This window comes from Ictalurus punctatus, chromosome 6 (genome assembly GCF_001660625.3).
Source record: "Ictalurus punctatus breed USDA103 chromosome 6, Coco_2.0, whole genome shotgun sequence".
Classification (NCBI taxonomy): Eukaryota; Metazoa; Chordata; class Actinopteri; order Siluriformes; family Ictaluridae; genus Ictalurus; species Ictalurus punctatus.
In genome coordinates, this window is record NC_030421.2 from 4,637,030 (window position 1) to 4,660,072 (window position 23,043).

The following is a 23,043-nucleotide window of genomic DNA, read 5'->3' on the forward strand; positions in this document are numbered from 1 at the left end:
GACGGTGGCGCTGGACTTAACACTGCTCCTTGCTCGAGCCGATATCACGCAAAAAAACACGAGATTACATTTAAGCTTTTAAGCTTTGAGCACACAGATATATATCTGTGATGTCCAGATGTCCATCCATCCATCTTCTATACCGCTTATCCTTTTCAGGGTCACGGGGGACCTGGAGCCTATCCCAGGGAGCATGGGGCACAAGGCGGGGTACACCCTGGACAGGGTGCCAATCCATCACAGATCACAATCACATACACACTCACATTCATACACTACGGACACTTTAGACACGCCAATCAACCTACCATGCATGTCTTTGGACTGGGGGAGGAAACCGGAGTACCCGGAGGAAACCGAATCGGACCCCCGATCCTGGAGGTGTGAGGCGAACGTGCTAACCACTAAGCCACCGTACGCCCTCTGAATACAGATGTGCACAGTTTTATTTTGAAATCCTCACACCACACACGTACACCACCTTTTGACTGAACGTTAAGTTATATTGCATCATGTTTACAGTCATTACTCTGTAGCTTTTACCGTCTCAAGCTCCGGTGTGAAGGAAATTGCACTGTGTTGGAAAGGATCACTGGTTTAACTGCTTTTTGGCATCAAGGAATTATTTTACCACACTCAGCGGACCGAAACCGTCTCAGACGGTCAAAACTGTTCTTAAACATCCAAGCCAAACTGTTGTTTTATCGCCACACGTTAGCCGTGAAAAGGCTGTGTGTAAACACAGAAGAGATTTCCAATCTCAGCTGTGTGTGCACTTTCATGCTGGAGTGAATGGGAATCGGTTATCACAAGCCCACAGGGTGTAATAGTGCAGCTTTTGTTTCAGCATAGCTTAGCCAAATCTCCTTTATGTTTCACATCAGAACAAGACTCAAGACACTGAGAAACCTGAAGGCAATCTTCTGTGGAATATAAACACAGTGTGTATGTCTCGTCATATAGACGAATAACACGGATCCTTACTCCATGCCTGTACGGCTATCATGAATTGCATTGTTCTGTAACCTTTGGTTGTGCTGTTGTAGTAAAATAGAGTTACTGTTACACCCTCATAGTTGATTCATTTCCTATAACGCACGTCCTGAAGTGGGTTATTCATCTTATATCAAAGCAATTATCCAACTGTTACAATTCTTAATTTATTAAAGACCATGTACTTTTTATGTCACTCTGTGGGATGTTCAAAATATTTTTAGTATATATACATAATATATATATATATATATATATATATATATATATATATATATATATATATATATATATATATATACATATATATATTATAACCAAACCATAAAAAAAAATAATGTTGGTCTTCATGTTGCACTTTCTTAAGGTATATACTCTAACGAATCCATCTAACGATCCCAGCTGGCTTTGTTTGTTTTACGCTACCACGACCATGCTGTGGTAATTGTTGTGTGATGTCAGTGAGGTCAAAGGGCAGGTGTCTTAACAAGACGGTTACTTCATTATGATAGATCGGGCAGCAATTTCACAGATGCATGCAAAAATGCCCTCATAAAAAGTACAACACAAATAATAGAACGATCTGAGTTAAGAAACAACTTGTTTATGATTATAAGAAAATATGGAGAGTCTTTTATTTATTTATTTATTTATTTGATTTAATCACTTATTACACTTCTTGAAGATGATCAGGCAGGACCTGGGAAAAGGTGAATAATTATGCATGACACTGTATCTCTATTGATCCTCCTGACGATGTGAACCATTTTTTATGGTTTTATACACACCAACAACGTTTGGATTTATCTACACAGTGGTGCAGCTTGTTTTCACAACTATGAGCCAGACTGTAGATGTAAATGAAAGAGAACTGGACCAAGATTTGAACCTTGAGGCATTGAGTAGGTGAAATGAGATTCTGAGCTCTGGGCTGATTGATCTGCTCGAGAGGTGAGCGAGTGTCCTGACGGCTGCTTTGAAGTAAAGTTTGACGCAAAGTCCACGATACCACACTTTATCAAAACCTCCTTTGATGTCTACGGCTATAATATAGAGTACACTCTTTCTCTCCGCGGAGCAGGGAGTTGTCCCATCTTGCACCACGCTTTAAGATGTCTGATGTGCAGTTGCTGTGTGCTATGAATCCAAATTTTTTTCATTTTAAAAGGTATATCCATAACAGTTTTGTTCATGCTCTCTTTACTTAAACTAGTTGTTTTAGAGAGGACAAATATGAGCGAGTGTGGTTTTGAACACTTGTATCCATAAAGGGGTTTGATTAAGTCCTAATTGAGAATTTTGGAAGTCTGTGCATGTGAACTTATATATATATATATATATATATATATATATATATATATATATATATATATATTTTTTTTAATTACCAAACATTTGTCCTTTGTTTGTAACAATCTAGCCAACTAACTTACGTTAAAAATAAATAAATAAATAGTTATTTTGATTTTTTAAAAATTATTATTGTTGTTGTTGCTATGGTTGTTGTTTGTTTCTCACTTTGTTTATTATAAATTGTACTCACAAACCATTAGATTGTACAGTCATCATGACATTTTTATTAAACATTAAATAATTAAATAAAAACTAGTCCATATGCACAAGACATGACAAGACATGATGAAAATTATATATTTGTAGACTACTACTACTAATCATCATCATCATAACAACAACAACAACAACAACAACAATAATAATAATAATAATAATAATAATAATAATAATAATAATAATAATAATAAAGTGGTATTAAACATGTCGGATCATGTGTACCCTTCAATGCGCATGCGCAGTTTTTCCTCATCAGCGCGCATGCTCCGGACTGCTCCGCTCAACCTCAGTGTGTTTGGGATGAAACTAGCTAACATGCTAACTGACTGATTAACGGATTAAACACGGGAATTTCGCGTACCAAAAGTTTTGACAATTCGAGGATTTTTAAAAAATAATCTGCGTTGAAATGATGGAGAAGGCGGAGAAAGGTTTGTTACCGTGTTCGCGGACTTTTTCTTTCATGTTATTAGTTTAAGGATGTTGTGTTAGCTTAGCTTAGCTTAGCCGAGCTAGTACCTAGCTTGTTTTGGTAGCCAGTTAGCTCAGTTTGGTGTTTCCTGCATAAGTGAATTTGTATAAAGTCTTTTTTTTTAATTTTTAGTTTTGTATAGCTCATATGTAGTGAGTTTTTTTTTAGAATGGCAGAAATATATATATATATATATATATATATATATATATATATATATATATATATATATAATATTATAATATAATATAATATATTTAGAATCCAGACTTAATTAATATGTATACGGCGTTTTTTTTTTAAATATCAAATTTATATTCCTGGTTTATTTATTTTATCTTTTTTTGTTGTTGTCTGTATAATAAAGCAAAAATTAATTAATTAAATACATTTATTACCTTGTTATTTAGCCCATTCCCTACAAATTTTTATTAATTGTGAAAGATAAAAGAAAAAAAGTTAATTTAACATAATATATCTTCATTTATTTACAAAATTATAATATTTAATATATATATATATATATATATATATATATATATATATATATATACACACGTATATACGTGTGTGTATATATATATATATATACACACGTATATACGTGTGTGTATATATATATATATATATATATATATATATATATATATATATATATATATATAAAATACATTTTTCCATGTAGAAAAGGTAGGGGAAATGAAGTAACTGGTATAAAAAAAGCAGGATAAATGAAATGTGAACTGTGTTATAATCCGAATCACTTCTAACCTACGGTTTAGGCCACGCCTCCTACCTCAGTGTGAACTGTTATAATCCGAATCACTTCTAATTTACGGTTTAGGCCACGCCTCCTACCCGAGTGTGAACTGTGTTCTTTTGTTCTTGTGTACTCCCTCAGGTTGGGACGAAGGCAGAATTCCAGGGCTGGTTCTGTAAACCTGCTCATCGTTAGCATGAGAGAGAAGCGTTTCCATCATCTCAGGGTGGGTCGTTAAATATCCCGGTTAAATAAGCATACACCACAGCATTGTAAATATGGTCCAGTCAGATGATGATAATGATTGCTGGACTAGACAACATATAGAGGCCATGCTGATGCTCCTCTAATGCCTGAGTCACACTGCAGGTGTTCAGATCTTTGGCACCGTCTTAAATGACTATCCTGTGGTGTGGTGTGGTGTGGTGTGTGTAAAATCCAATCTGAACCTCTCAGATCCACTCACAAATAATTTAAACAACCAGCTGTACCTGTCTGTTCTACTCAGTATTTACTTTGATCTGAAGTCAGGTTCCCCTCCCTCCCCCGGGAGAACTTTACTGAGATCTCAGGTTCAGAGAATCGGGCTCGCTGATTAAGATTCATGAGTGTGAATTGCTCCTAGTTTCATATATATATATATATATATATATATATATATATATATATATATATATATATATATATATATATACACACACACACCCCCCTCTGTTTCTCTCTCTCTCTCGCTGTCTCTCTCTCGTTTTTAAACGATAAGTAAAGTTGTTTTTTTCCCCCCCAGAATATCCCTGTTTGTAATTGAGCTGTAATAAACCTCTTGCTATAGTTTTGCGTTAGACGAGTCCGGGCCTGTGTTAGACCTGTACAGACACATTGCACAAACCAGCACCACTTATTTACTCCAAAACAAAGGGGTGTGGCCCAAACACTAGCATTTCACGGAGAAGATCTCCTTACAAGTTTGTTATAATCCTCTACACACATAATGTAAACCTGTGTACGTACACCACACGCCAAAACAGCTATAAACAACACTAACTTCATTTAAATACATTAATAACTATTCTGCTGGACTACAGTGTCAACTAACTCAGTTATAAAATAAATAAGTACATTTTGTGCTGGACTAAAGCATAAATTAATTCAGTTTACAATAAATAAATAAATACATTTTCTGCTTGGCAATTTAGTCCGCTAACTTGATTATATAAATAAATAAATACTGACTGAAGCATCAACTGTTTGCTTTTAAAACATAAGTAATAAAAATAAAATTATATTTGGGTTTAAGTAAATAAATAAAGGATAAGGCATTAACTCTGTTTAAAATATATAAATAAATAAACGGATAGATAAATAAATAAAGTCTATGGCATTAATTAACTCTTTAAAATGAACAAGCAAATAAATAAAGACTAAGGAATCAATGAGCTCTGATAAAAATAAATAAATAAAGGCCAAGGCATTAAATAACTAAAAAAAAATAAATAATATAAAAAAAACTAATAAATAATCAGATAAATAAATAAAGGATAAGGCATTCATTATCTCTTAAAATAATAAATAAATAAATATTGTTCTTTACTGAAACTTAAGATAACTCAATCTAAATAGAATTGTTTTTGAGTATAGTCTCAGCTGATTTGGTCTTAATGAATAAATAAATTAATAAACAAATTAATAAACAAGATGTGCTGGATGAAATCTTCACATACGTTATAGGCCGTTTACAGAGTGGAAAAAATATAATATATGATGTTTATGTATGGCAGTGTTTGTGTTATATGGTCTCGCCGCTTGACAAACTGTTGCTAGGATACGTAGTTAGCCAAACAAATTAAACTCCTTGATGCTTTCTTCATTCTTTTATTTGTGTTTTAAAGGTCCGGTGTAAATCAAGGTGGTGGTTGTTGTTTATTAAGTCCAGCGTGTGCTCTCCTGTGCCGTGCACGCCCTTTCTCCTCCTGATAGATTTGTCCACTCGTTCAGCTCAACGTTGACTCTCGTTCACACATGTAGTGACTTCCTGATGGCGAGGTCTCTGGAGTGATATTTCCAGAAGCTCCGGATGTGCAGGAATGCACAGAGAAATTGCAGCTGTTTGTTCTCACTAAGCCCTGACTTTGCTCCTTCTTTCCACATAAAGGTCAAGTGGTGAGATTTCGTCGGGGCTTCGTGTCCAGACAGAGGAAGGTCAGATGTCACGTGTCCTTACTCCTCCTCCTCCCCCTCCTCCTCCTCCTCCTCCTTCTCAGGGAGAGATGAGCAGCGGCCCTGTGGCCGAGAGCTGGTGCTACACACAGGTAAGCGCAGTCAGATACAAATAAATACACGGTCGCTTCCGATTTCAGCGCAAAAGAATAACAATTGAGTTACTAGGCCTTCGACGGAGTGCACAAGATTCCCCATGAAACATTATAATCATGGCTCCTTATTCACTACATGTGCTCACTAGGACATACCCTAGGTAGTGCACTAAATGCCTGATATAACAACATTTAAGATTCAGCCACAGAAAAAATTACTTTTAACAAGTGCCTTGTTGACGATGTCAGTTGTTTCTCTTTATCAGATTACTGAAGTGTTGTAAACAAGTTGATCAGATTATTGCCCAGATCTGATTTTCTTTCACTAATCAGATTCCCTTGTACATATAAATATACTCGTCCGTCTGTGTCTCCGTCTGTGTCTCCGTCTGTGTCTCCGTCTGTGTCTCCGTCTGTGTCTCCGGCTGTGTGTGTTTTTCACTGCAGGTAAAAGTAGTGAAATTTTCCTACATGTGGACCATTAACAACTTCAGCTTCTGTCGAGAGGAGATGGGTGAAGTACTGAAAAGCTCCACCTTCTCTTCAGGTCCCAGTGATAAAATGAAATGGTGAGATTATTTATATATATATTTTGTGTGTGTGTGTGTGTGTACACAGAGAATAGAACAATTCAGAATTGTGATACTCATTTCATCATACTACAATTTGGGGCATAGTATTTCTCATCTCCATACTCTTTAGTACTGATTGTATGCAAATCGGTATGCAGGGACTCTATCCAATCAGCACACAGTCCCCTCCCCTAAAGACCCTGTAACCAATCAGCACACAGTCCCCTCCCCTAAAGACACTGTAACCAATCAGCACAGTCCCCTCCCCTAAAGACACTGTAACCAATCAGCACAGTCCCCTCCCCTAAAGACCCTGTAACCAATCAGCACACAGTCCCCTCCCCTAAAGACGCTGTAACCAATCAGCACAGTCCCCTCCCCTAAAGACACTGTAACCAATCAGCACCCAGTCCCCTTCCCTAAAGACAATCTAACCAATCAACGCAAAGTCCCCTCGCCTAAAGACAATCTAACCAATCAACGCAGAGTCCCCTCCCCTAAAGACAATCTAACCAATCAGCGCAAAGTCCCCCCCCTAAAGACACTGTAACCAATCAGCACACAGGCCCCCCCTAAAGACACTCTGACCAATCAGCACACAGTCTCCTCCCCTAAAGACACTGTAACCAATCAGTGCACCTTCCCCTCCCCTAAAGACACTGTAACCTATCAGCACACAGTCCCCTCCCCTAAAGACACTGTAACCAATCAGTGCACCTCCCCCTCCCCTAAAGGCACTGTAACCATTCAGTGCACAGTCAATAGGGAAAGTTCCTGGTATTCAGAACTGGTTTAAACTGGGTTTCTCTTAAGTGCATTTTCTGGGCAGGTATTAAAATCACCTGTGTGTAGTTCAAGTCTCTCAGGTTGGCAGATTTTTCACGAGTAGACGACGGGGTCTTTCAAAATCATTTAGCTCACCGAGCAGATTTTGTCAGAATTTCAGAGCTCTAAGAAGTGAGCCCTAAATATTTATGTGTGCGTGTTATTTGTTCCAGGTGCCTCAGAGTAAACCCAAAAGGACTCGATGATGAAAGCAAAGACTATCTGTCACTGTATCTTCTCCTGGTTAGCTGTCCCAAAAGTGAAGTGCGTGCGAAGTTTAAGTTTTCTTTACTCAACGCTAAGCGAGAGGAGACTAAAGCTATGGGTACGAGCCTCTTCTGCTGTAAACTTCATTGTTTATTCCTCATCATACATTACATTATATGTTACTCAATTGTTGTAACAACATAATCCTTGTTCCTCACCATAACCTTAGGTAATTAGCATGTGTTACACTTTCCTGATTGTAATAAATGTTTTTGCTCTCTAGCAGATGCTGTAACCGGTACAGGAAAGTGATATTTATGTTATAATTTATGCATTTTCCTAATTGTAATTAGTGTTTTGGTGGCCAAATGTGCAGGACTGAGATTTAGACACTGCTTTAGGCTGATAAGAGCTAGATTTATACTAAACAACTTCTTGATAGTCCTTATGAGGAATAACATGCAAGTAAGACCTGCATTGGCCAAAAAACTCGCATTGACCAAAGTGCTGTACAAGAAATGAAGTAATAGCATAAGAAATATAAAAAAATAAAATAACACAACACCCATAAAGCACAGCTTACATCAGTTGTAATAGCGATGTATGTTTAATATCTCTGTGCCTTGTAAAAGCCTGCTTGCCTGTTCATAAAACAGTGTTGTTTTGTTTTTTTTACTGACTTCGAATAACAAAACCAGCCATTATCTGTAGTCTTATTTTTAAAAAAAGTGTCTTATTAAAATTTAAACGTGACGGATTTGTTCTCCTTTACAGAAAGCCAAAGAGCCTACCGATTTGTCCAAGGCAAAGACTGGGGCTTCAAAAAGTTTATTAGAAGAGATTTTCTTCTCGACGAAGCGAATGGCCTTCTTCCAGACGACAAGCTCACTCTGTTCTGTGAGGTAGAGTGCTAAACGGTCTCTGAAAAGGATTTCTACTTAGTGTTCTTATTCAAAAATAAACAAAAAATACTGTTGGTGCTGTCTGCACTACCCATAATGCACTGTAAGCACCTTTTAACGTACGTCGCAAAGCGCTGACACTGGAGACTCCTTCCCTAAACGTTACATCAATCATAAATCTCTCACTATCCGTTTGCTTGAGCGAGTCGGGACGGCTGTGCCTTTCTGAATTTCTGAGTAAATGATCAGGCGTCTTATATAATACTGTCCTCCTCCTCATCATCCGTGAGTGACGAGCACCCGCCCACTCTTATACCGAAGCGATCGGGGGGGCTGTCAGAGAAGTGCATTTTGCAGATAATTACGAGGATATTGTCTGGAGAGAGAGAGTTTGCAAGTCCCGATGAGATCTTCAACAAGCGTCAACGTTTGCTGGGAAATTGGCAATTTAATAAAGCAAATTAGATGCAAATTGCAGATAGGCTGTTTCCCATCATTAATTGGACAGCTCTCTAGATGAGGAAGTGAGAAACACAGTGGCTGTTAAACCGCTGCCGGTGGTTTTCTTTTTCTCTCTCACACTGTTTGATAGTGCCTTCACACAGCGTTATGAACAGCGTTCAGTCTCTTAAAGGTGCAATAAGCTGACAGTTTTCCTGTACAAAATAATAAATAGGATTGTAAATCTTGTCGCATGCTAACTGCTTAACGTTGTTGCAACAGTGTAGCCGTATTATCAAATATACAAACTTGATATGACGCAACATGTAGTGTATAGGCACTCATTCCCCTCCCCTAAAACCACTGTAACCAATCAGCACACAGTCAAGACTTCAAGTCCAGAAGTTATGTCAATAGGGGAAAGTTCCTCGTATTCAGAACCGGGTTACACTGGGATTGTGTGTGCTGACTTGTTGCCTGGCCCACCAAGCTCTAATTATTTATATCTTTATAAAAGTGAAAACGTTGCTTACGATGTTTACCTTCACATTGTTGTTGTTGCTTTTTGTTTGTTGAATATGTGCACTCTCAGAAAACACCTTCATTTATTTATGTTTGCTCTAGCGTTTGGGATTCATTCCCGATCTACTCTTTCTGTTTCTCCCCTGCTCTAGGTGAGTGTAGTGCAGGACTCTGTAAATATCTCAGGTCAATCTAACACAAATGTGCTGAAAGTTCCTGAGTGCCAACTCTCAGATGATCTGGGAAATCTGTGGGAGTGTTCACGCTTCACTGACTGCACACTGTGTGTGGGGGGGCAGGAGTTCAAAGCCCACAAATCCATTCTGGCAGGTAAAGACCTACAGCCATCTTCAGTTTAGTCTCCAGCAGGAGGCAGATCGTAATGTCTTAGATTACAGGAAGTGCAAGCGCTGGTCGGTGTCTTAAGATCTCAGGCAGATCGGGGCACCAGATCTCGTGTGGGTTGGTCCAGTGATGTTCATCAGGTCTCAAGCAAATTGGTCTTGTAAGATTTCAGGCAGTTTGGTTACCCAAGATCACGGGTGGTTCGAGCATCTAAGGTCTCGGGCGGGTCAGTCCCCCAAGATCTCAGGTGGACTGGTCCTATAAGAGTTCAGGAGGATTAGTCCACCGGATCTTGGGCTGATTGATCCTCCATATCCTAGGCACACTGGTCCTCCAAGATCTCGGACAGATTGGTCGTCCAAGATCTTGTGCTACTTGGTCCACTAGATTGGTTCAGTCCCCCAAATCTCCTTAAACATTTAAAAACTATATCACTTGGGTAATGTATTCTTTTCATTAAAAACAAGAACTGAGTAAAATTGTTTATTAGATTCAGTGTTACAGACGTAAGTTGTGTTCTTCAGTATAAATGAGGAAAACGTTTTCCATCTTGAACTGTGCGTGAGCTTAACCAGACAAGTTAAAAAAGGGACTCTGAGCTTGCCTCAGTAATCTTAACGAATGGTCACAATAAAAATAGAGAGGGGAAACAAAGAAAATAAGTCATGTTTTCAGGCATTCCTAATATATGACTGACGGATTTATCGCTCTCTTGGCAGCGAGATCACCGGTTTTTAACGCCATGTTTGAGCATGAGATGGAGGAGAGCAAGAAGGTACACATTCACTGTGATTACTAGATGTTTGCAGCAGCTGTTTTATCTGTACTTACTTTCTCTTTATTTCCTCACACACAGAACTGGGTGGACATCAGCGACGTCGAGCCAGATGTCTTTAGAGAAATGATGGGGTTTATATACACGGGGAAAGCACCAAATCTGGAGAAAATGGCTGACAGTTTGTTGGCAGTGGCTGATAAAGTAAGTGATGAAGCGAGATGGTCTTTATGATAAATTACATTTTCAGTATTTGTGTAAGAATTCTACAATAAATATCATATTTCTGTCGTTTTTATCGAGTTATCTTTTTATATAATGCTGATCATCCTTTTAGCACACGTTGTTATATATGTCCTCCTGAATTCCTAAGTAAAACGGGCCGTTCCAAACACTGTTCGGAGGAATTTGGTTCAAAAGTTGATTAGAGAGGGCAAAACGTATAAAGAAGTGCAGCAAATTATAGGATGCTCAGCTAATATGGTCTCAAATGCTTTAAAATGCCGACAAAAACCCGAAACACGCGGAAGAAAGCGAGTGACTCCTGTTAAAACAGGTCGAACAATAGTCAGAATGACAAAGATCCGGCTGCTCATCATTACCTCAAGAAAGCTCGAAGATGATCTAAAATAACCTGTAAGTACCGTTACTGTCAGAAGACGTTTGTTCAAAGTGAAGCTATCGGCAAGAAGCCCCGGCATTGCAGTTTGCCAAGGAGCACGATTGGCCCAAAGAGAAATGGCGTAAAATTCTGTGGGCTGATGAGAGTGAAATTCTTTTCGACGGCTCTAGGGGTCATCGACAAAACTCATCGTATGGGGATGTTTCTCGTTCTACAGTGTCGGGTGTGTTTATGGTATACCAGGGGTCATGGGTTAGTTTGAATACATCGAAATACTTGAAGAGTTTATGTTGCCCTGTGCCGAAGAGGAAACGCTGCCGAAATGGGTGTTTCGACAAGACAGCGACCCCAAACACACCAGTAATCGATCGACATCTCGGTTACAGACAAAAATGATCGAGGTAATGGAGTTGCCAGCTCAATCCCCTGACCTCAACCCCTCTGAAAACTCATGGGGTGATGGTAAAAGTGCAGTGTCCGAAGCAAAACCCAAAAATTCACAGGAACTGGGCTGCCAGAAGTCGGTTGACTCGATGCGACGCAACTAAATATTACTTCAGTAATTTAAAGTGAAGTTAAACGTTGACAAATTTCTTCAGTTTATAAGTGTTTGAAGAGGTTTGAAGAGGAAAAATGCCGACACTGCTTCTTTTTTTTTTCCTTTTGAACAGCTTCCTGTAAAAAAAAAAAAATAACGCTATTATAAAATATGTTAATGCTTTGATTTGTAATTGAATGTGTAATACTTCCACTACGTTTGAAATATGGAAATAAAATTCACTTTTACTTTCAAACACACTGCTGCTTATTTTAACACAAGTGTATGTATATATTATATGTATATTATATAATATATATTATATGTGTATATAGTTGGTTATACATGTATTAGTTTAAATGATTGTATAAGTATTTTTGTATTATTTTTTATGGCTGCACAAAAAAGTACTGATAATTAATCTGCAGTCCTTAATAATAATAATAATAATAATAATAATAATAATAATAATAAAATCTCACTTTCACTGCACCTTGTGGATTCTGTTACTCGCTGCCTTTAGGCGTGGTGTTTTACTTTGATCGTAGCGTTTTAATTACACGTTACAGATCTTACTTGCGCCGCCACTGTGTATCACCGCGTCTACGCTGCGAGTGAGGATCAACACGGCCTCGTTACTAACGGGTCACTTACAGATCACTCTCGTTATAATAAACAACAGAATTTACACTGCACGCTCGCGAATACAGCATATAATGACAATAAACTTGCACGAAACTAAACTTTTTAAGCACCTCGCACCAGTTGAACACAACGGAGCATTTTAGATATAAGCAGAAGTTTGTGCTCGTGCATCACTGTCGTGTTTCCGTGCTACACGAGCTAAAGTTTACAGGTTACAATCTTCATGGCATTTAATATAAAATGCTCCCCTGCATTAGAGGACATGGAGGTCACACTTTTTTTTCCGCTGTCGCTTGACGATTACGCCTCCGTCTGATGGTGACTGAGCTCATGTTGGATATAAAAGGTAACGCTGATAAACAGCAAACTGTAGAAATGTACTTTCGTTGACGCTCGCATTACGTGCTTTTGACGTCGTTCCGGTTAGTAATAACAAACTCGAGTTTCATTTGAGATGATACTACCTTTCTGAAATACAGCTAATTATTCAAAACAAAGGTTTTTTTTTTTTTTTTTTTTTTTTTTAATTTATTGTGTGTTTTATAAATGCATGCTTTAAATGATTTTTAATCTCGCACATTTTTTAAAATCTGATTTTTATGTTTGAGATATCTTATGTATTATCTTTCTCACAATTAAAAGCAACATTTTCATCTTTTTAAATTATATTTAAATTATATTTTATTATATTTAAATTATTAATTATATATATATATATATATATATATATATAAATATTTAAATTATATTCTAATTATATATTTTTTTATTATATTTATATTTTTAAATTAAAATATACGTGGTGACGTCATCAAAAAATTTGAAGTCATTTGTAGGCTTGAGAAATCATTACATTTTGATAGAAATGATTATTATTTTTTAAAAAAAATTTGGGCTTTTTGTTATTAATTCTGATTATTTTATTTTAGCACATTGTGATCAGGGACACAAATCAACATCGGCGTCTATTACTTGTTAGCGACATTATCCTCATAGCATTTCACTATTATTTTTTCTCTTCCACTTTATAGATTCAGTGAACTTTTAACGTCCTCATCGGACAGAAATTCATCTCGGGTTTGTGAAGAAACGTGTTTATGTGTGTTTGTGTGTGTGTGTATAGTACGCTCTGGAGCGTTTAAAGGTGATGTGCGAGGAGTCTCTGTGCAGCAGCCTGTGTGTGGAGAACGTAGCCGACACGCTCATCCTCGCCGACCTGCACAGCGCCGAGCAGCTCAAAGCTCAAGCCATCGATTTTATCAATAGGCAAGTGCGGCTTCAGGAAGGGAAAAAAAAAAACAACAAAACGCGACACTCGATGATAAATCACTGCTGCCATCACTGTTTACACACGCTGAATGTTAGCTAGCTCTCTTTTCTTCTTTTTTATCTCCTCTCTAGGTGCAGCGTCCTCCGACAGCTGGGGTGCAAGGATGGAAAATACTGGAATAGCAAGTATGTAATTAGCCTGAGTGTGTGTGAGAGAGAGAGACACACACAAGATTAATAACAAGCTCTTATCAGCACCAGCGAGCTGCATTAGAATTCATTGTTTTGGGTTTTGGCCGCTAAAACCTCGTCAGTCTCTGCTAGTTTTCTCCATATCTCAGAATTTATGATGTTAATAGACTTTCAGAAACAGTTTAGGAATATTAAAAACACCCATCTTGCGCACTTCTCATTTCTTTTATGTCTCCTTCCCTGAGGTCCTGGTTATAAGGTTTGTGTCATCGTTCGTTCGTCAGAATCAAACAGGCTGTCTGTTTCTCCACCTTTACCACTCGTGTATATTTGTCTAGAAAAGCGTGAATTTGAATCTCAACACTGCCACAGTCAAATCCGTGGCCGGGAGTCGAGAGAGCAGCACTGTCTGTGTGGATGTGGGTGGGCGGAGCATACACACTCTGTCCCCTTTCGATCACAGCGACATCAGCCAATCGTAGACGTCTGTGAGGTCGTGTATGCGAAAGAGGCCAAATACCGTGTAAATACTTATACTATGCACTAAAAGTGAAGAAAGAGTACATACATACTGGGACGTACTAACACGTGGTGTAACGGAAGAGAACGTAGAGGGCGCCGTTGCTTAGTTACGCACACCGTCACCGTAAACAACCTCCTCGTTGCATTTCAGCTTTTCTTCGTTTGTTATTCCTTATCTCATATCATTTATACTATATTGTTTCGTTTCCCATACTCTTGATTTCTTTTTATTTATATTTAGTCCTGGTACACCGGATACGCGGTTAAACATACTCGCGTTCGGGACGTGCTGATTCTAATCTCGGATGATGTTTTGACGGATAGTAGGCGAATCGGGACGCAGCCTTTCATTCGAGTGTTTTGTGTTTCTTACAGCAGTATGTTTATAAAGCAGTCATGATTAGTCACTGTCTCTCTCTCTCTCTCTCTCGTCTGATCTCTGCTGAGCGTTAGATTTAATTGCTCCATGGGTTCTGACCGTGTGTGGGGTTAACACTCGGATGTCTTTGTGCTCTTTGTGTCACAGCCACGCCGCAGACATAATGGAGACTCCGGGCTGGAAGGCAATGATCCAGTCTCATCCACACTTAGTGGCCGAGGCTTTCCGCGCTCTGGCTTCGGCTCAGTGCCCTCCGTTCGGCCTGCCCAGGAAGAGGCTCAAGCAGTCCTGATCTCTCTCTCCATCTCGCTCTTGATCTATTTCAGCCGGAGGAAGGAAAGGAGGCAATGGGGGGAACAACATGAACTCGTACCGCTCTCACCGAGACATGGCTTTCAGCTTCAGATACACTCTCACTCATTTACATTGTCCCTTTCTTTTTTTTTCAGTTGTTTTTTCTCCACTCTTTCTTTTCACTCTTATTTTCTCGTCATCTTTCTCTCATTAACTGGCATTTACGCTCTCTTTCTTTTTTTTTTTTCCTCCATCAACCTCTCTCTGAGCATCTCTCTTTTTTCCTCACTGTATCACTCTCTTATCCTCTTTCTTGCTTTCTTCGTCATTCCTCCCTGTCTTTCCTCCGTCTTTCTTTCTCTCTTCGTTGCACTTTTTCTTTCTCCGTCTTATCGGTTTCATTTTCCTCTTGTCATTCCCTCTCTCGTTCTCTCACACACACGCGCGTGCACACACTTTCCCCCTTTCGCGTTCTCATTTCATTTTCTCTCTCACTCTCACTTTCGTTTCTTCCCTTAATCACTCTCTCTTCTCTTTCATTCTCACTTTCTTTCTGTCTTTCCTTCTAATTGTTCTTGCAGTTTTTTTTTTTTGTCTTTCTGCCTTTTTTCCCCACTCCTGTTTTCTTTCTTATCGTTTGTTTCTCACATTACACCTTTTTCTTTCTTCTCTCATCCTTTCTCTCTCTCGCATCTCCTCTCACATTTCCCATGTGACTCTCTTTGGCACTTGGTCTAAATCCAGAGACAGTAACGAGTGTGTGAACTTCTTCTCCTCCTTCGGTGAGAGGAACAGCCGTAACAATTGTTCCAGCCTTCATTTCTCACACGATATGTTCAGTCTCTAAGCTTTATGTTTCCTGCCTGCACGCTTCTCTCTCTCTCTCTCTCTCTCTCTCTCTCTCTCTCTCTCTCTCTCTCTCTCGCTCTCTCTCTCTTTTCCACCTCGGCTCAAACCGTCTTTTAAAAGTAAATATTTTTAGACATTTTGGTTGACTGAGAATCAGTCAGTGGATTATTATTATTACTTTCCCCCTTCCTTGTCGTCTCCGATGGCTGTAAAAAAAAAAAAAAAAAAAAAAAAGAAAAAAAGGGAAAAAAAAGGATCAGTGTTCTCCTGTGTGCCTGCCTCGTCCCAAGCAGACCAGGCCGTTCGTTCCTCCTCACCTTTTGCACTAGTTCCCTGTGTCCAGACGTTCTTTTGATATGACGTGTAAAAGGTTTGTTTAAAGCAGAAAATGTCCTGATGTTATATAAATGTTTGGCCCGTTTTCGCGACTAGACATTTGAGACGATCAGTGAAACAGATCATGCCCCATATTGATGGCACAATTTCTATGTAGGACTTACTTGACTTATATTTGAACGGTAAATACATAAACATTAATTTTTTTATTTTTTTTTTGGGGGGGGGGGGGGGGGTTGGAATGGGGGTGTAAAGGAAGTATTATCCGTAAGTTTCTACACTTGCGTCACTCTGACGTGACGTGACGTTACACTGTGAGAGAAATGAGGGCTAAAAGTTTGCCAGTTTGGCTCAAATTGATAGAAAATGTACACGAATATATCTTGAGGTGTTTTTCATCCAGACTATTTCCTTTCATTTGGTCTCCTTGTTCCAGATATAAACAATAATCCATAACCCAACACACAATGACGCTTAAATATTGCCGATATAATAAGATGTAAGGATAAGGGATGCGTCACGTTAATGATGGATAATTAAATGACAAACGAGTCGTCCAGTAAGTTCTGGCACCGTCCTTTCTAACAGATGCGATATTATTATTTCAAATTTTTTTTTTTTTTTTTTTTTTTAAATACACGAAATACAAAGAAACCAGAACTTGATTTTCCTACTTTTTATTGAAGCCGACAGCTGATTTAGTGCTCTACGTTCACACTTGTTGCTTGTGAGTGTGGCCTGTCCAAATACAAATTAAAGCGAATTATTTTAACGAAATGACGCGCTAATCAGTTGTTTGACTTACATGTCTAAGTGCTCGGCTTTGTACTAGCTTCACCGCACTAGCACGTTAGCAGAAGGTTAACTACTAGCTACGTACACTCGCCAGTAGCGCTAGTGATTTTTTTTTTTCTTTTGTAATGTCTCTAAACAGGTCAAACGGGATCTAAACGCAGGTAGAAACTTGTGTTGTGAGCGGGGAACCGAAGAAGTCGAGCCACGTGCGCCGTCCGATCGGCCCGAGGTGTTGGAGAAGTAAATCATTTGCTACAACAGATTGAACTCGTATCATGGAGGAGGTCATTTATTGGACTTTGTGGCATTTGTACAGAGAGTCCCAAGAACTTTAGGTCACCTGTTTATTCAGGTTTGAAGCACGGTTTTACTCTGCGTCCCCATAATGTCCCATCCTTCTTTATTTTTTGGCCGTTAAAGAACTGTAACCTGTTAGTATCGTCTTCGTCGAACATGTGAAATAATAATGCACGTTTAATCCTAACAGCATGAATTATCAGTACATCTCTCAGCCAATAAGAACACATCGTTCATGGCGCACTCGGTATTCGCCAGCGCTTTTTGTTGTTGTTGTTGTTGTTGTTGTTGTTGTTTCTGTCCAGTCTGATGGTGGTTCATATTAAGATTCCTACATAATTTACAGCACTTTTCATCATCACTACACCATACGTTAGCTACCAGTTAGCACCATCTCGATTAATTAACATTTACTGCTTCCGTCTTATTTTGACTACAAATAAGTTCTCATCAGCTAACACTGTAATTAGCAAATTTAGAGGTTTATCAACATCTTTCACTTAATTTATGCTAATTCATGCTGGCTGGAATAAACTGCTCGTTATATAACGTAACAGACTCTATAACAGACGCTACTCATTGCGTAATAATACCGAAATACTAACTAATGAGGTAAACGATGTTAAAGTGTCCCGGTGTTTACTTTCCGGGAGATTTTCAAAGAAGAAATAGTCGTGCTAAACGTCACACACATCTTGTTACAGCGTGCCAGAACTTAATAAACGTCTCGATTTATCACCTGGAAGATCCGGGCAGGAGCGAGGAGGGCAAAGCGCTGTCGATTTTAGAGCTTTCCTTTCTCGAATCAGCCTCTCGTCAAGTCTTTTACGAGCCGCGATGTGTGTTTTCAGCAGGGGTTTGGTCCTCCTGGATGTGAGAGATCACACTCCGGTCTCCATCCACTGACTCGGCAAATACGCGGTGCTGAGAATCAAACATTGGCTTTATTGCACTGTGTGTTGGGAGGTTTTACGTCATATCGTTTCGTTTCGGTTCATTTCAGTCGTACTGGTGTTCTGACTGCATTGGAGGCATCTGTACGATGTTTAATGTCACATTGGTTGATTTGTTCTGTTTAAGGACTGTTTAAGAATGTGTGTTGTCATTAAAAATAATTTTTTTCAGCATAAAGTGTGGTGTTTTTTTAAAAAAAAAAAATTGTATTCAAAGCAGTGCTTGCTAATTCGGTTCTGTCTTAGCGACGGAAAGGTTTTTGGTTCGCTGACGTTTAGATGTTTTATCCGCCCTGGATTCTGGATCTGTCGTGTGTAGGAGACTTGTCTGGTGTGATCTTAAAAACCTTTTGATCTGAAGGTGTGCGATTAAACGTGTGATATCGGTGTCGTAGACAAAAAATATAATCGTGCCGACGTGTTCGTTTCTTTCATTAGAAAACTCACATTTCATTTACCAAAAATTTTTTAAACGGACGACTCGGAGCGAATTATTCCGAAAAGCAGGAGATAAGTGTGCAGCGTCGGTGTGCACTCCTTTAATACTGTTTAAAAATCATCTCGGGGAAATTCCTCAAGAAATCAGGTGAGAAGATGCCAAGAATACATTTCTATAAATTCTAGGTAAAAAGGGCGTCGGCTATGAAGATGATAAAATATTACATTATTTTGATTTACTTTGGAACATAATTCCCATAGTTCCATTTGTGTTACACTCCAGAGTTTGGATAACTTTTATTATTATTATTTTTATTATTATAAAATGTGGGAAAAATAAAGAATGTGTCTAAACTTTTGATGGTGTATGTCGGTGGTGTATGTCAGTAGTGTATATCTAGCCGACTTTCTTGTAGCCTACTCGCTTCTGGCCGAGTCGCAACTCGTGTCCATGAGACTCACATCTAGCCGACTGTCTCCTCGTCTAGCTGAACATCATCTAGCACACTGTCATCAGGCCAAATGTTCAGTTGACTCGTCGTCTAGCTGACTCGCATCCACCTGACTCTCATTGTCTAGCTGACTCGCATCCACCTGACTCCCATTGTCTAGCTGACTCGCATCTAGATAACTCGCATCCACCTGACTCTCATTGTCTAGCTGACTCGCATCCACCTGACTCCCATTGTCTAGCTAACTATCATCCACCTGACTCTCATTGTCTAGCTGACTCGCATCCACCTGACTCTCATTGTCTAGCTGACTCGCATCCACCTGACTCCCATTGTCTAGCTAACTATCATCCACCTGACTCTCATTGTCTAGCTGACTCGCATCCACCTGACTCTCATTGTCTAGCTGACTCGCATCTAGCTAACTCGTATCCACCTGACTCTCATTGTCTAGCTGACTCACATCCACCTGACTCCCATTGTCTAGCTAACTATCATCCACCTGACTCTCATTGTCTAGCTGACTCGCATCCACCTGACTCTCATTGTCTAGCTGACTCGCATCTAGCTAACTCGCATCCACCTGACTCTCATTGTCTAGCTGACTCACATCCACCTGACTCCCATTGTCTAGCTAACTATCATCCACCTGACTCTCATTGTCTAGCTGACTCGCATCCACCTGACTCTCATTGTCTAGCTGACTCGCATCTAGCTAACTCGCATCCACCTGACTCTCATTGTCTAGCTGACTCGCATCCACCTGACTCGCATCCACCTGACTCCCATTGTCTAACTAACTCACATCCACCTGAATCTCATTGTCTAGCTGACTCGCATCCACCTGACTCTCATTGTCTAGCTGACCCGCATCTAGCTAACTCGTATCCACCTGACTCTCATTGTCTAGCTGACTCACATCCACCTGACTCCCATTGTCTAGCTAACTATCATCCACCTGACTCTCATTGTCTAGCTGACTCGCATCCACCTGACTCTCATTGCCTAGCTGACTCGCATCTAGCTAACTCGCATCCACCTGACTCTCATTGTCTAGCTGACTCGCATCCACCTGACTCTCATTGTCTAGCTGACTCGCATCCACCTGACTCGCATCCACCTGACTCCCATTGTCTAACTAACTCACATCCACCTGAATCTCATTGTCTAGCTGACTCGCATCCACCTGACTCTCATTGTCTAGCTGACTCGCATCTAGCTAACTCGCATCCACCTGACTCTCATTGTCTAGCTGACTCGCATCCACCTGACTCGCATCCACCTGACTCCCATCCACCTGACTCTCATTGTCTAGATGACTCGCATCCACTGGACTCTCATTGCCTAGCTGACTTGCATGCATCTGACTCTCATTGCCTAGCTGACTCGCATCTTGCTAACTCGCATCCACCTGACTCGCATCTAGACGGCTTGCATCCCCCCCGACTCTCATTGTCGTTTAGCCGACTCCCATCCACCCGACTCTTGTCGTCTACCTGACCCTCATCGGCCAGCCATGTCTCGTTGTCTATGACTCGCACCCACATGACTCTCCTCATCGTTTAGCTGACTCATTGTCTAATTAACGTTCATACATAGCAACGTATACAGTTACAGCAGTTCGATACATGATTTCAAACCATTGCACATTTTCACAAATAGGATGGTGTGCATCACTAACATGCTGCTGCTCTGGACCGTCGAACTCGCATCCATCATTTCAGGTGCCCGGGTTCATCAGGAAGCACAAGTTACCTGACTGCCATTTATTTTTACCCTAAACATGTCGAAATGGTGTTGAAGATTATTGGTGAAACCAAAAATAAATTGTGAATGACTCGGCAGATTTTTGGAGCGCAGTAATGTGAAAAGATGTGAAGTTTTACATTTACAGATACAGAAGTGCATCAGTTTGTTTATTTATTTATATTTCTTCTTGAGTGTAACTCTGCCATACACATTAAGCGTGATTTAAATAACAGTACACATATCTACAATTTAAGGATATTTAGAAACTTTTTTTTTATTTATTTATTTTTATAAGTGTTCTTTGTTGGTCCCTTTGGAGGAATCCTCTCAGGTGTTTACCTATCAGAAAGAGTCCCAAGTAGAAATGAAAAAAAATAAATAAATAATTTTATTAGTATAAGAACTGCAAAATAACAAGCTGATATTTAAGATAGTGTATGTTTTGTGCTCGGTAGTGTTCAAGAAGTCCCAAGGTCATGACCAGGAACTGCTTTTTCATTTATTTTGTAATCAAACACTCCGTTTGTTACACACTCCGTTATCTGACTCTATATAAATGTGAAAAATCATTGTCGACAACCTGCGTATCCTTTTTTTATTTTTATTTTCTCTGATCCCACTCATATCAGACTGTTTCCTGAACAGTGATTAGGTTAAGTGTGTAAAATATTAGATTTTTATATAGCTGGATAAATGGAAGTAGACTGCAGGAATGTACTGCGTTCTCATTAACGCTGGATAAAAGTGGTGTGTGTTTGTGTGTGTGTGTGTGTGTGTGTGTGTGTGTGTGTGTGTGTGTTTCAGCGCAGCCTGATTTGGTCCTGAATTAGCACTACATCTGCGGCACTTTGCTCTATTAAAACGCGGCGCTTTCATGTGCTCCCTAATGCCAGGGCTGATTAAAGTGAACAGCAGGCACTAATCCGAGATACGAGCCGGTCGTTTTCCCTCGGAGCGTCTCCGTATCAGCGCTCTCCTCTCTGCGTTTAGAGCGGATGAGGAAACACAGCCTCATGAGAAAAGCTGCTGGAAACCTGAGCTGCCTTTTTATTTTTTTAGGCCAAAGGTGTTTGCTCTGAACACCGGAGCGTTTGTTCCGAGCAGATTATAATGAAAAGAATTGAACACAGTGCATCAGTTAGAACCAGTACAGGTATCCACGTCACGGGTGTGTGAGTGTAAGTAGCAGATTTCCTTCGTGTAGATATAAAAGCGGTTTATAAAGGACAGAAAGTGTCGTTTATTTGAATAAATGTATTTGAGAAGCGTTTTTTTTTGTGTGTGTGTGTGTGAATTGTTCACCAAATTGATTTATAACCACTCATGATGAGATGTGTAGGGAAAAAAAAAAAAAAAGTAGAGCGTTATGCAGTTTTTCATGTAGTCCAGAAACAACTATTCTGGATATTTTCTTTGACCTGCTGAATGTCACAAGTTTCTGAAAAGGGTCAATTAATGAATTAATAATAACAATAATTAGTTGAAAATTAGTTGTACTTTAAAATATTTCCTTTGTTCTGAAATGCCGGGAATTTTAATTAATTAATTAATTAATTAATTTCAATTGCCGACAGACTGGAAAGAGAGCACAAAGGTGTAATGCTGGGGTTGAACACCTTCAAGACTTATTTTTAATAATAAATGTCTGTCGTCGTTGCGGCGCTACGTTTCTCAAACTGTATGCTAGCTTGTTTGTTTCTTATTCCTCTGAAAGTAAACAGGCGATCGTTACAGCCTGTAGGGTGCAGGATCCCGGCGTTATTTATTTTGAATTGTATTGTTATTTACTTCGGTCTCGGTTTGTCCGATGATAAAAATGTGCTTGGAATTCATGTGATTTTCGGTCCGTTTGTGCTACCGCTAGTTACCACACCCTCTTTACAATACACCGTCAGTACCTACTGGATCTACTGTGAACTGTAGCTATGAACATGCTTAGAATGATGATTGATTATAAACTGTAAATGTTTTCAAGGGCGATTTTGAGAATGATCGATTAAGCCTGTTCGGGGGTTTAG

At 39.4% G+C, this 23,043-nt stretch overlaps 1 protein-coding gene across 1 annotated transcript; it reads left to right on the forward strand.

The window, feature by feature from the left end:
- Positions 1–2,821: 2,821 nt before the first annotated feature.
- Positions 2,822–18,564, forward strand: spopla (speckle type BTB/POZ protein like a). The gene is made up of 12 exons (XM_017470382.3): positions 2,822–2,996; positions 3,939–4,023; positions 5,947–6,103; positions 6,554–6,675; positions 7,677–7,828; positions 8,485–8,612; positions 9,728–9,905; positions 10,640–10,695; positions 10,777–10,899; positions 13,624–13,766; positions 13,902–13,955; positions 15,010–18,564. The coding sequence occupies exons 3-12, from the start codon at positions 5,999–6,001 to the stop codon at positions 15,152–15,154; spliced, it is 1,206 nt and encodes a 401-aa protein (XP_017325871.1). The 5' UTR covers positions 2,822–2,996; positions 3,939–4,023; positions 5,947–5,998; the 3' UTR covers positions 15,155–18,564.
- Positions 18,565–23,043: the final 4,479 nt, after the last annotated feature.